The sequence below is a fragment of the Artibeus jamaicensis genome, unplaced genomic scaffold (assembly GCF_021234435.1).
Source record: "Artibeus jamaicensis isolate MK-2021 breed Jamaican fruit bat unplaced genomic scaffold, CSHL_Jam_final contig_729, whole genome shotgun sequence".
Lineage (NCBI taxonomy): Eukaryota > Metazoa > Chordata > Mammalia > Chiroptera > Phyllostomidae > Artibeus > Artibeus jamaicensis.
Window position 1 is genome coordinate 4950826 of NW_026521939.1, and position 14833 is coordinate 4965658.

Genomic DNA, 14833 nt, shown 5'->3' on the forward strand with positions numbered 1-14833 from the left:
TACTGAGTACATTCTTGAGGGTCCTGGGTCACTGACACACCCCCTCATGTACGAGTGAGGGGAAAAAAACTGAAGGAGGACCAGGGCTGTGGGAGGGGAGTGACAGAAGCATAGGTTCCAGAGTAATAAAAATACAGGGTCAAGTCTCAGCTCTGTTGCCCACAGGCTGCTTGATTTGGGGCAAGTTAAAGTAACCTCCTTGGGTCTTAGTTTCCTAATCTAAAAATTGGAACAATAACTGTGCCTTCAACTTTGGATCACTGTGAGAATGAGACAGTGTATAAAAGGCCTAATGCAAGGTCTTACACTTGATAAGAGTTCAGTTAGTAGTAGCTCCAGGATGCCTATCCCACTAAATATCTACATCTTAAAAAGCAGAAGCTTCCTGGGATATGGATGTTATGCTTCTCAGAGATAGGATGACTGTGTGGATAATAAATGCTACCCACTAAAAAAGAAGGCATTGAGATACCCAGTGTCCTGGATTCTGTCTAGATTCCCTGAGGGCTCACCAGGGCAGATGATGGATGATGGAGGGGCTGCAGTGTCAGTGGGACCAAACAAGCATACAGATCCTCCTCCCCAGGAAATAGTCCCACCATGTCCCCTTGCCCACCCATCCTGCCCCACACAGCAAGGTAGGTCTTGACCTGGTCCTTGGTAAACTGAATCCCAGGAAGAGATACCCATAATGTATAGATAGGCAGAATGTCAGATAGATAGATAAAGAGAAAAAGAGACAGAAGGAGAAGTGAAGAGAGAGATTTTGAGAGACAGATGAAGAAAGAGAGAAATTAGAAAGACAGAAAAGAGAGCACAACAAAGTTAGAAGGAGAGATCTGAAAAGAACAGAAAAGTAGAGGATAGAGAGGAGAAACAAAGTGGCACTTACCAACAGCCTTCAAGGAGGCATACTTGTTGAGCTCTTTGCCAGGAGGTTGCTGTTCATAGGGGTTGGAGATCTGGCCCAGGTTGGGGTATGAATGTGGATGGCCCATCTGCTGCAGCAAAGGGGAGGTGGGCACTGCATTGTTCATCTGGGTAGAGTCTGGAAATGAAGAGACAGAGGGAGTGGTCACAGGCAGTGCAGACCCTTCTGCCCATCCCCACCATATTGCCACAGTCATTGAGACCAAAACTCAAGACCCTTTGGAGCTGTGAGAGAAAGAACAGCAGAGGATATGCAGACACCTTAGGATTAATCATTGTAGGGACTATTTGTTATCAAAACAATATATGAATAAAAAGGTAAGCAACTTCAGTAATAGCCAAGGAGATGCAAGTCAGGACAAACATGAGAATCTATTCCTTTGCCAAGAGATTGGCAAAAATTAAAAAGATTGAAAGACACTGACACTGGCAAAGATGTTGGGCAGCCCCATAAACTGATGGTGGATGTGTGATTTGCTGTATTTGAAGAAGGGAACCTGGGAGTAGGTGTTGAAATTTAAAGTGCATGTGTATGTTGACCAAATAATACCATTCTAGGGACTGAGGGTTCAGAAATATAAGCGCATAGCATAAGAATATTTGTTCAGAAATGTTCTGTGCACATTGTTTGTAAAGTGAAAAAAAAAACACACAGAGAGCCCTGGCTGATACAGCTCAGTGGGTTGAGCGCAGGCCTGTGAACCAAGGCATCGCCAGTTCGATTCCCAGTCAGGGCACATGCCTGGGTTGCAGGCCATATCCCCAGTATGGGGTGTGCTAGAGGCAACCACACATTGATGTTTTGTTCCCTCTCTTTTTCCCTCCCTTCCCCATCTCTCTAAAATAAATAAATAAATCTTTAAAAAAACACAGAGAAATAATCTGCACTCTTATTAGTATGGGAATTTTTTTCATTTTAATATCTATTGATTTTATTTTACTACTTTTGATCTTGTTCATTCTCTTATTCTCCTTCACTGTTTTGTTTTTAAATTATATAATAATTGATATAGACCAAATATACATACATGTAAGTTATTATATGTAAGTACACATATATGTAAGTTATTAACCCACTGCCCAACTTAGGAACTAGAACATAATCCATGCTCACAAAAATCTTAAATAAATTATTGTATATTCACATTGTACATATAGCATATACATGCATGATTCATTATTAGAATATCATTCATTCATTAGAAGAAATGAGTTGAAGATCTGTTAACTCTATTCATGTCAAATTGGATAGTTTCTTATGGTTTTATATTGTTAAAAGGAAGAAAGAAAATGTCAAAGCAAAGAAAATAGTATAGCATTTTGGTTAAATAAAAGAAAATCTATGCGTATTTTTGTGTGCTATGGTTTGCAAAGACAGAAAACATATGTCAAGACACAAAACCTGAATACTGGCTACTTTTGGAGAATGAGATTTGTGGAGAAAGAGTTTCAAGAAGGTTTCTCTGAGGAAGTGTTCTTTGAGTTGAGATCAAGTGATATGGATGTCAGTTAAGTGTGGTGGAAGGTAGAAGGTGCTGGGGAGGCTATTGCAGGCAGAGGAAACAGCATGGACAGGATCCATGAGGAGCTGGAGAAAACACTTCATTCTCAGAGACTGAAAAAACACTCCCTGACGTCTAGCCAGGCATGGCCGGAGGGGAGAATGTGAGGGAGATAGGACAAGCTGAGGCTGGAGAGTCTGGCAGGCCTCAGTAGACCCTGGTAAGGGTTTCCATCTTCACCCTGATAGCAAGAGGATAGAGGCAGGAGTTAAATGAGAGATGGGGGTCAAGGTGACATAATCACGGCTCTATTTCAGGCAGGAAATGTGAGTTCTTTCCAACTTCGTGAAGCGCATGTGCAAATCCTAATAAACTTGGCACTACCTGCTGGTGGTGCCTTGAGAGATTTCCAGCACATGTACCCATTTCTCAGTTTCTGGGAACAGCTCATAGCTGCTCCTAGTATCCAGAGAATCACTCTCTAGGCTGATGGGAGCCACCACCCAAGGCTTAGTGTGCTTAATGCACCTCACCCTCAGCACCTGGGGTGGTTAGCAGCAAATGGCTGGCTGACACTAAGGTATGAAGACCAGCCCTTTGCCTCAAGGTGGATATGAATTGTGGAGCAATGGATATCACAGAGCTCCCAAGGATTGGGACAAGTGTAGAGCAGGAGTTGGCAACTTTTTCTGTAAATGGCCAGATTGTAAATAGTGTAGGCTTTGCCATCCAGTTACAACAGTCTCTGTTGTAACTACTCAACTCTGCCCTTGTAGTAAGAAAGCAGCAGAATAAACATTATGTAAATGATGGGTGTGGCTGTATGCCAATAAAACTTAATTTAGAAACTTAGGTGGCGGTTGGCTTTGGTTCAAGGGCTATAGTTTGACAGCCTCAATCTTGACTTTATCTGACACTGAAGTCCTTAAGTGTGGCTCCTTTATCTTTAACGTTTTTGTTTTCCTCACAACCTTAGAGGTGTGCATGTATGTGTTTGTGTATTTTACCTGAAGGGCACTCCCTCAAGTCTCTTGCCCTGAACCTCTCTCTTAAGTGCTGCTTCTAAACAATTGAACCCATGACATGCATGGATTAGCTTGGATTTAGAAACCAATAAACATAAATGAAAAAAAGTAGGGATTCCACAGCTGAGGCACAGAGATAAGGAGAGTATTTTTATCACTGCACATGCATGGGCCCTCACACAAGACCAACTGTCTAATGGGAAGGTCATCAAACATAAGCAAAGCACTCAGCCTGTGGCCGGCATCTCAGAAGGCAGGCATAGCATTCTCCCACAATAGCTTTTTGGCTAAGACTCAGCTGGGGCATGGGAGCCTGAAGATTAATGAAGTAATGGTGGAAAAGGAATTGTATAAGGCACAGCTTTCACTGTACCAGGGACCCCAGGATCCTGTGACATTTCCTTTCCAGAGCAACCTGCCTGGGAGGTCTGTCTGCTTCCTCTGGCCATGTCAGGCCAGACATATTTTGTGTCCAAATGTTGGTCCATTTGGAAGTGGCTTACTGTAACTTCTCGTTGTTTTCTGTCCTGTGCTTTTTCTCATGATATACATTTTCTAGTGGACAGCTACTGTTTTTGTGTGTTCAGAACCACCACTTCCTTTGGCCCACTGCTTCATCCCCATCTGAGTCATGAGACAAGCTGCCAATCATGGTAACTGCCTTAGTTTGGGTTTCCCCAGAAGTCACTGAGATAAGGACTCAAGTGCAAGCAAGCATAAATGGAAGTTAATCTCAGGAAATACTGGTGAAGGGGTAGGGGAAGGGAAATGGGGTAGAAAAAGCAGCAGATAAGGAGTGCAATGCCAACCAAGAGGCGACTGTGGGGAACTGGAGTTTAATCCCACTCTGAATTCTGGTATGTTGGTGTGGAATGCATGTCTCAGAATTCTGTCACTGCAGGGCAAAGGAGCACCTTAGTATTTATACTCTAACTCCTATTAATCATTGGTTGAGGGCTGGGAGAGACTAACTCCTCAGCACTTGCAACCTGCCATGGTCATGGGCAAAGTGAGCTAGCAGTTGGAAATCAGGGCTGTACCTCACCCTTTTGGCCACAGAAGTGAGCACGTGACCCAAACCAGACCAATCACAATTCCTCCTTCTTCTCAGTGATTGAGCCAGAGTGAGTGCATGATCTACGCTGGGCCAGAGTTCTTCCCTGAATTTTTCCGTTTGGAACCTTTGATAACTAGGAGCTAGGAGGCCATGAAGTCAAGTGAGTTTGAATCTACCACATGGAAAAAAACTTTTTACACTGTGAAGAAATAGGGGCAATGGAAGAGAAGTACAGTAGACAAGGAAGCCCCTTTCTAAATAAGCTGGTATGCTTTGGGATTACTGTCACTTGCAAGGTAGACTTCTGACCAGTGTGATTGTTACCTGGAACTGATCAGAAGGGAGGCCACCCATGGGGCTATAAGGCAAGGCCAGAGGATTGTGTCAGATGGAAAAGGCATTATCCCTGGATTTTCTACAGTGCTTCAGTAGATACTTCAAACAGCAAATTTCTTCAGCGGTGCATAAAGAATGCTCAAGGATATTCATAAGCTCATTAACTAATGTCTTAATGATAGGTCTCCCCCTTTTTTTGGAAATAGATCCCAAAGACTAGCTTGTCTAGTTACAGAGTGGACACCTCCCCAGCCCATTAGCCAGTGGGAGTTCTTTCTCCCATCTCTTTGCTCCATCGGTCCCAGACCCCATCCACTAGGTTCAATCCTGCTTTCAGGCGGGTCAGGAAAAATGCTAAACACTTCATTAAAAAAATCTGTAGAAATGTTCCTCACCACATGGGACAGCCTTTTATACTATTAAACAGAATATTTAATATTCCATTACAAAGTATTTGCTTTTGGATGATTCTCCCAAGTCTTGAGCTACCTCAAGGGCATGACAGTGATGGCCTGACAACGTGATCCTTCAACAAAGGAAGAGGCGAGGCTGCCCCAAAGTTCCTGCTTTTACATTCAGAACCACAGGAAGCAAATTTCTGGCAGTTTCAGATAGTCATTTTGCACTAGCTTCCAGGCATTGAATATTCAGAAATATTGAAACTAGTCTCAGGGCAGCAATCAAGAATTATTAAACAGACATTTGTGACTGGGTTTTTTAAATGCTATTTTCATTTTACTGAGCAGAAAGATGGGCCAGACCTCTCAACTCAGTTTCTCAGTGAGTTTTCCACAAATATATCCAGCTAAGGAGAAGAAACCAAAGTGTAGGTAGGAAGTAAGCTCAGGTTGGCATCCAAGAAAATAGAACAATAGGGTGAGTGAAGGGTGGATAAGATTGGGGTTATAATCTTCAAATCCTGAACTTGCCAATTGAAATAGAGAGATATGAATGTATACGTATTCTTTTGCCCAGTCATGACCATAAAGGGAATCCAGCAAGACTCAACCGTGTCTTGTGCTCAGCAGTATTACTTCTCTTCTAGACACACTTTGGGCTGACCTCACCTCTTTAGAAAGGTATTTCTTACCTAATGCCACAAGGCTTTCCCTGCCACATCATAATTTTGCAACTCATTCTGAGGCTTAGAAATAATTAAGAAGTTGACGTTCTGTGATTCTGCCTTCTGTCAAGACCCTCAGTCAGCAAACAAAAAGTCGATGGCATCCCTGTGCTCTGCTTCCTGAGAGAAAAGAAGGGCCTCATGTATTTAATGATCCTTTTTTGTTTTCCCAAAGAATAATTCAGTTTACTCTAATTGGAAGCATCTGGCAGACTTACACCAAGGTAACCACCATGTAAATGCCATTATACTGTGATACATCTTAGTCACTGGAGAAATGGAACAAATTCAATTCAGATAGGGTCAGTTAAGGTAAAAATGATCAATTACAAACACTGGGCTAGTGCCCCAAGGTTTTCAGTGCAGAGGAGACAAAGAACGACTATCCAAAACTTGACCAATTTGGCTCATCTTGGAAGAAAGGCAACAAGAGTAAGTCTTTCAAGACATATCACAAGGAAGAATAACACAGAAAGGAATTAGATAGTGAGATACTATTATTTTGTGGAGCATATATTATGTGTCAATCACTTGATAGAGAATTTCTTTGTATCTGTATGTTGCATTTATTCACTTATTTTGTTTTAGATTCCACATATAAATAAAATCATGCAGTATTTGTCCTTTCCTGTGTGGCTTATTTCACTTGACATGATGTCCTCTAGGTCCATCCATGTTGTTGCAAATGGTAAGATTTCACTCATTTTTATTGCAGAGTAATATTCCATCACATATGTCAACTAATGGCTATTGGTGCCAATTCAATACCAACAGGAACGCCCCATTTGGGGTGCTGTAAAGAAGAAAACTTTATTCATTGCAAAGCAGCTCAGTTGTGACACGCATGGCTGTGAAAACAGCATAGCTGTTTGGTGGCCTTGGGTCCAGACCCCACTACATCTAAATAGTTCTGTTCTTCTCCATGCTGCTCTGCTTTGCTCTGGTAAGACATCTCCTGTGTTTCAGCTCAGTCAGGGAGGCAGGGTATTTATTAGAAAGGGAAAGTGTGCTGCCATAGCCAGAGGAAAAGCAGCTTATATGGACAGAAGTCCCTGCCCCTGGTCCCTGATTGGCTCACCCTCATGCAAATAAGGACTCCAAATCCTCACAGTTTCATTGGTCCAGAAGTCACTGTCTCGATTGGTCAGATAAAGCCACTCTAATTGTTCTGAGCTGCACTGCTCTGATTGAATGGGGAGTGCCTCAGTCCTATTGTTGAAATAGGATTCCAGGACCTCCTTTAAAAGGGCTGGTGCAGATGGGAGAAAGACAGTGCAGGCAGGCAGTTCAGTGCAGAGGCAGGCAGTTCCCTGCTCAGGCAGGTAGTTCAGTGTGGCTTCTCTGTGAAGTGCAACTTGCATGAGAAGCCTCTGTGCAGAAATGGCTGCTAGGCTTTGTCTTTAAAAAACTGAGTCCAGTTAGCCACCAGGAGCCCTTCTTAGTAGGTGTCTTTTTTCTGTCACGGTTAACATACATATGTATTGATACCACATCTTCTTTATCTACTGTCTATTGATGGGCACTTGAGTTGCTTCCATATCTTGGCTATTGTAAATGCTGCAAAGAACAGAGAGGTGCATGTGTCTTCTCAAGTTAGTGTTTTGTATTTCTTTGGGTAAATACCCAGAAGTGAAATTGCTGGGTTTTATAGTAGTTTTATTTTTAATTTTTTGAGGAAACTCCATATAATTTGATGGTTGCCAGATTTGGTGGTTGGGGTGGGAGAATAGGTGAAAGGGAGAAGGGATTAAGATTTACAGATTGCCAGACATAAAAATAGTCATGGGGATATAAAGTACAGCATAGAGAATATAATCAATAATATTGTAATAACTACATATGGTATCAAGTGGGTACTAGATTTATTGGGGTGATCACTTCATAAGTTATATAAATGTCTCATCACTGTGTTGTATGCCTGAAACTAATATAATATTGTATGTCAACTAAAATTATTTTTTAATTAAAAATAAATAAATAATTTTATAAAAGGACTTCTTATGCATTATCTCTCCATATCAACCCTATGAGATAGTAATATAGAGACAATATTTTTTATGGAAAAGGACATGTTTAATTTATTTTATAAATTAAAATGGTTGTGTTACCGATATGAAATAAGCAAAGGTCAAATCAAGTCATGAACCTTAAATTTACTCCCCAAACAGAACCAAAACTGTTTATACTTGACTGAAATAACTCCACTAGAGCAAAGTAGATTGACATTTCTTAATGGGAGAAAATGACAAGGTAGGTTAGATTCATATAACAAACAATACATGCTCCATAAAGTCTCAGGAATACCCAAATGTGTTCTGGTTTGGATATGAAAGAAAGGACCGCCTCTAGCTGGTGTGGATAAGCAAGTCAATGAGGTGTGTAGCAAATGAAAACTGTCACTAAAGACAACTCAACAGCAGACCATTCCGAATACAGCCCATCCAGGTCAAAATCTGCAACTCTGACTCCCAAGACCAGCAGGGGTGCTGAGAGAGTTCCGTCCAGCAATGTAAAGTGAGGCAACACCATGGGAGGGTAAGGAGCCAGTGGGTGAAGAGTGCCTGTTCTTCAGCTTTGCTGTTTCAGATGCCTTGCTAATGCCAGACCCCTCTCTGCCCTTGAGACACTATTGTCACCCCTAAGCTGGGCTCTCTCTTCTTTTGGTTCTTTTCTTCCTACAAAACCTTTTAGCCTTTCTGATTTATGGGGAGACCCTTTAGGTAAACATTTTACTAGACAGTACAAGGAAAAAGAAAGGACCAAGAAGCAGTACTTTGGGTAACTTAGGAAAGCAGTAACTTAGGAAGATGCCAGAGTGAAAGAGTCAAAGTATTTGAAACTAAAAGCAAACCCATCACTACCTTCCTCTAAGAGCTGAGATGTGGCAGGTGAGGCTTAATTACAGCTGAATACAAGTCACAAGTTGGAGAAGTTAAGGCAATTTACAAATAAAAATCTCAAATTAACACTGAATAATAGGCTTCTGAGGTTCTTCTTAAACCAATGAATCTGTTCAACTTAGAACAAAGGAGTTCAAGATGCCCTAGTTCTGCCTGGGAAATAAGGCACTTCCCCAGGCAGTGTGTCAAGGGTATTCATAATCTGAGAGTGTAGCAGGAGCACCTCTGCCAAATTTGGTAGGGGGAGTGGATGGTACTATTGACTGGAGACTTAAGACTTGGAAAATTTTAGCTTAAGGTAAAAAGTTATAAGTCTAGCAAGTAATGTGTATGCTTAAAGTAATGTGTATGTTAAAGCTTTTGTTTCAGAAACTACAGATAAGGCCTATCCTGGCTCCTAGGAAACAGCCCGCCTCCTGGGGCACTGCTAGAGATGACTGCCTGGGGACAACTGGAGGCATCCGGGCCCTTGTGTTCCAGGGAGAGCAGACAACCACTCTCCCCTGGGCACAGCTAACTGCCCCAAACAGGAATGCTGCAGCTTCACTCATCTAATCCTCCCTGAATTTCAAAGCCTCATCACACCTTGTTTATTCCCCTCCCCCACCTTATAAAAGGCCTGGCCTGGAAAGAAAAGAGGAGATGGTCTGTTAGGGTATGAACCCACCATCTTCTTAGATCCCCCGCCATCTGAATAAAGTGCCCATATAAGATTCAATCTCTATCATTGCTTATTGGGTTTGGTAGTGACGGGCAGCCTGAATGCCGGTGTCTTTTCCAGTTACACTATGTCTGGTTCAGGGACGATGCTAGCCAGAGAAGCTTGAGCTAAGAACAGGTGATAAACTAAAAAAACTGAGTCTTCCATGGATAGCCATCTAATAGGAAGGAAGAGTACATGCAACAAAGAGTTAACGTGTCCTCAAAGCTTCTGCCTATGAATAAGAATCTGAAACTAAAAAGGACAAGCTACATTACCCTCAAGCATATTTCATATAAATCAGTTCACAAAAAAAATGCCTTCCAGGTATAGACATACTATTTATGCCACAGTATATACAAATATAGAGGTATAGTTCAATTTTTTCTAGAATGTTGTTTGGCTGTTATAAAATCAGTCAGGATAAATATATTAAAAGGGGAAGGGGCACGGAAGGCAGCCAGAAGAGTAATCTTCAAGTTTCCTAAAGTGCCAGGATAATTTTATACTGTATTTTAACCTTTCCAAGAAAGTGAAATAGCTAAGATGTGCAAGGAAAAAATTCAGAGAGAGAGCCATAAGCCATAATGAGGTATGCAGACACTTTTATGGGAAAATACTTCATCTTGCTTTAACTAAATTTTAATATTTCCAGAAAAAAATCTAGGTTAGCCAACACCAAGCTGGATAACATATAATGAAAGAAAACCAACCGTTAAATAGCTAAGGGTGTCCAGCTGCATCCATGGTTACTTGGACAAAGTTAAAATGGAAATGAACTCCACTAAAGAAGTTCGTGCCAGGGTACCCTCTCTAGTTTCTCCCTGACTTGGCCTACAGCACAGTTAAGTTTTGCAAAAACTTTGCTATTGTTTGGTATCTTCTGGACATAAAGCTTCTAGCTACTTCTGACCTAATAATTATAAAGAAACCTAATATGTTCACAACCTTTTTGGCCTTAGCCCCCAGAAGAACATATTAGGTTCTTGGTTAACCCCCATGTAAAATCTCAGAGTTCCTGGGTCAAAATTAGAAGCATAGCTCTCTTCTAACATTCTGAGCAGCCAGGCTGAGAAACAGTGGCCAAGGGAGGTTAGTTAGCTTTGCTGTTAAGAATGGTGATGGTACCAGTGGTGAAAGTCAGCTGCAGCTTTAAGACAGACTTGAGTGTGTGTTTGGGGTAGGAGGGGATAATGTAGCTCACTGAGGAAGGAAAGTATAGCTCCACGTTGGATAATTTTTTATGCTCATAAACACTGAAACAGGATTGGAAATGAGAAAATCCTCCAACAAGAATTTTCTCCTGACTATTGTGGCTCAGTGTGCTGGGCACTGTCCCACAAACAGAAAAGTTTCTGGTTCCATTCCCAGTCAGAGCACTTGCCTGGGTTGCAGGACAGGTTCCCAGTTGGGGGTGTGGAAGAGACAACCAATTGATGTTTCTCTTCCCCTCTTTCTCCTCCTTTCCCTACTCTTTAAAAATAAATAAATGAATTCTTTAAAAGAGAAAAAAAAACAGACTTCTCTGGTTCACAGGTTGGGCTAGCCAGGGGCACAGAAACAAGAAGCCAGCTCTTATTTTCCTGAGCCTGGAGGCTACACTGTCCCAACAGGGCCCACTTCCTAAATACATTCCTCCAGCCACCAGACCAAACCCACGGCAGCACCTACAGGAGAGACATGGACCTGGTTTCAGACACTACCAGTTCAGATTAGCGATTTTTAGTAAGTCATTTGTTCACATCCTGTTTCAAACCATTCCTCCTACTTCCTACAAACTACAAAATATGCCGAATTCTTTCATTCTAAAGATTTGTAAACAGAAAAAGTATATTTTTTAAAGAAAAGACATTTTCTGAGTCTGTATAAAGTATAGCTAATTTAAGGTAAATTTATGTGAACAGTAAAAGGGGGCTTTTTCTCCCTGTATACACATTTTCCAGTTCTAAAAGATAAGGTCTCTTTCCCTCAGAAAAAGGCAAAAGAAAGAAAGAGGGCTTGACTTTTATTCTGGCAATTTAAAAATTAAGATCTTGCTCATTTCAGAAAATCGTAGATGGTATAAGCCATATACCATGGACAGTGCCCTATGGCACGGTTTACTTCCTCTTAAGAGTTGTAAAGGTTCAGGATATCCTGCTTCTGATACCTTTTCTGATTAGATTCCATATTCTAAACTTTTCCTTGAGGGCATCCAGATCCTCCTTCAGAGCAACTTGCACCCATACCAAGCCTGCGCAAGCCAGGACACAGGACACATGAATATCATAAGTAAAATTGTCTTCTTTTTTAGAAAAACATAACTTTAATATAGCTTTTCCAAACAATTGAAAAGCTGGCAATGTGTCTGTTACAGTAGTTTCAGGGACTGACAAGTAAATAGAAGGGTTGTTTTTGTTAGAAAACAACCTTTTAATAGAAGGGTGAGTGGATATTAGGTAGCTTGGGGTATATATTTGTGTCTAAGTATGCCCAATGAGCCTAGACACCCAAAGCTACTCTTAGCTCCAGGAATGAGTATCATCCATTTCTATCAGCATCAAATTCTCCCAAACTCTCTGGTGTTGGCATCTCAGAATCCAAGGAGTTCCAAATTTCCTGGTAGTTCAACTTCCCATCCATGTTCTGGCCAGTCTTATGGAATGAATCCTGAAGATCTAGGATGATAGAAATTGCTAGTAGGGAGATAGGTCTTAGCTGGGCAGCTTTCTCAATGTAGTCTCCAAGAGACTGATGAAATTTTGGCAGTGCTGATGGCTTTGATGTGAAACTCTGTACTTGCTCCTCGTGAGTGGTCTCAGGAAGCCTGTTGCTCTCAGGTTTGTTGGTGAGAGCACTGATGAGCTTGCAGCTTCTCTCTTAGCTTGGATACCTTAGCATCTGAACTATCTTCTTTCTTTATGTTTTAGGTTTTAACTATATCTGATCTGCTCTTCTGATGCAAAAACTCTCTTTTCAGACTGGCAGCTCTATCATCTATCATGCTGGACCATTTGCTTGCTTACTACCTTGCTCATAGCAACCAGATCTCTTCCTACCACATAAGTAAGATTACTGACTGTCTCATTTATCCATATAAGTTTAAGATCATTCTGTCTCTGGTATGCCCCTAGGGCACTGTTTACTTCCTCTTAAGAGTTGTAAAGGTTCAGGATATCCTGCTTCAGATTTGAACTGTAGATTTTGGTGTTAAATTCTGCTGGAGCTAAAGGTGATGGAATAATCTGGTTGCTTCCTCTGGTCTCCTTCAGAGAGTGCTGATTCATATCACCCTGTAGTAATTCCATGACTTTCTTGTGTTTGTCCCATAGTTTACCGTATTGCCTTCGCAGCAAGATGGACACTGTTTAAAGTATTGCCAATGGAAGCTATGCTCTTCTGAAGTCTCTCTACAGTGGCAGACAGGCTAATTAAGTCTTCCACTGACTTCACATTGGCTTTGAGGTCTCTTGCTGCAGAATTCAACAAATAAATGTGCTTAATTCATTTCTGTGATGTTTATCCAGACTTTGTTCAAGCCTAGCTCTCCAGATTCAATCTTCTCAAGGTGTTTTTGTTTGCTGAGTAGTTCTCTTCATCAAGTTTGAGAATTTCTGAAAATGAACTTTTCTGATTAGATTCCATATTATAAATTTTTCCTTGAGGGCATCCAGATCCTCCTTCAGAGCAACTTGCACCCATACCAAGCCAGTGCAAGCCAGGACACAGGCAGTGAGGATAACAAAAGCACAGAGGGGATAAGAGATCTTGCAGCACCATAAATAGTCTCCCTTGACAAGAATTCCAACTACACCGAACTTCTCTTCCTCCTTGAAGCTGAATTTGGAGTCTGAGTCAGGAGGCTCAGTGCAAAGCAAGCAGTGGTGGCCTGAACCTTGATGGGGCTTCTTTCTCCAGCTGTCTCCTGATGAGCCAGTCAAGGCATTGAGCTCTTTGCACTTTTTCATCTTCTTGGGTGGGGCGAGTAGAGCACCCACTCCTTAGCTATCAAGTTCATACTGAATGCCCAATTCTCTTGCTACCTTGGAGTGGCCTTCCAGAGTGGCAGCTCCTGGGCCAGAGCTCCCTGGTCACTCCCACCCACAATGGGACTGACCAGATCTGCTGGAAGCTGGAGACTGGAGCCCAGAGGCAACTGGAACTCAGAAGGTTGGGGAGAAGTCACATAGATATGGCCAGGGAGCTGGTGATCCAAATGAATGAGGTTCTGGGCATGAAGTGTCAGTTAAGTGGGTGTTAAGGGGACAACTTTTGTCTCCCAAAGGGGGTAAGAGTCAAGTCAAGAATGATTGTCAGCCCTGATAAGCAGATAATACTTCTAAGGTACTCCAGGAGCTAGGGAAGGACACACTGGTGGCTGTTTTGGACTTCTGGGATGGGATTTCCAATGGAGAGGGAAAAGAAATTTGTTCTTGAATGGAAGGAGAATGAAACACCAGGAACATGCCAGTCCCTCCTTAGCTGAAGAAGTGGTACTGGAAGGGGTCTCCCGGTTGCTACAACCCATACACAGCCTGGGCACCAAGAAAATGCCTGGGTCAAGGGTACTCCCTATCCTCTGGCCTTTATCCTGAGTTTGAAGGAAGCCCAAGACCAAGAAGGACCCAGATCCCAGCTCAGTTCAGAGTGCTTGGCCTGAGAGGAGCTCCTCCGGTGCCTGGGGAGACCCCAGCCCGGCTGTCTGAACCTGGGGGGCACCGTGCAGAGTGGAGTAACAGCAGCTCAGCCCACCCAAAGAGCTCCTTCCCAGAGTTTGAGGTTTTTAGGCATGGGGGACTCTAGGCAACTCACATGGCCCTCCTCCACGAGGGCCAAGACTCTGCCCTCTCACCCAGCTGTGCCTGCTCCCCACACACTGGTGGCAGCAGAAGCAGTAGCGGGCTCCAGCCCCTAGCCATCACTGAACAATATCTTCTTTTAAAATAAACTGCTTATTGTAGAACAGTTTTAGATTTATGGAAATACAGCAAAGATAGCATAGAGAGCTCCCACATACCTCAAAGTTCCCTGTTATTGTATTAACATCTTCTATTGGTAAAATACATTTGGCATAATTAATGAACAAATATTGATCACTAAGGCTCCAGTTCATTCAGGTTACCTTAGTTTTTACCTACTGTCCTTTTTTTTGTCCCCAAATCTCACCCTGGTACCACATTAAATTCAATCATCATGTTTCCTTAGGTTCCTCTGGGCTATGAGTTCCTCAGGCTGTCCTTGTTTTTTGATAACTTTAATGGTTTTGAGCAGTACTGGCCAG

General features: G+C 42.2%; 1 protein-coding gene and 1 pseudogene across 1 annotated transcript in view; both read right to left on the reverse strand.

Annotated features, from left to right (window-relative positions):
• The window catches only part of SHISA9 (shisa family member 9), a 291259-nt gene that overhangs the window by 26171 nt on the left and 250255 nt on the right, over positions 1-14833 (reverse strand). Inside the window, exon 3 of the mRNA XM_037151237.2 lies at positions 893-1048. Coding sequence (XP_037007132.1) covers positions 893-1048 — 156 coding nt within the window. The remainder of the gene's footprint in view (positions 1-892; positions 1049-14833) is intronic.
• LOC119053592 (EF-hand calcium-binding domain-containing protein 14-like) lies at positions 12055-13520 on the reverse strand (annotated as a pseudogene).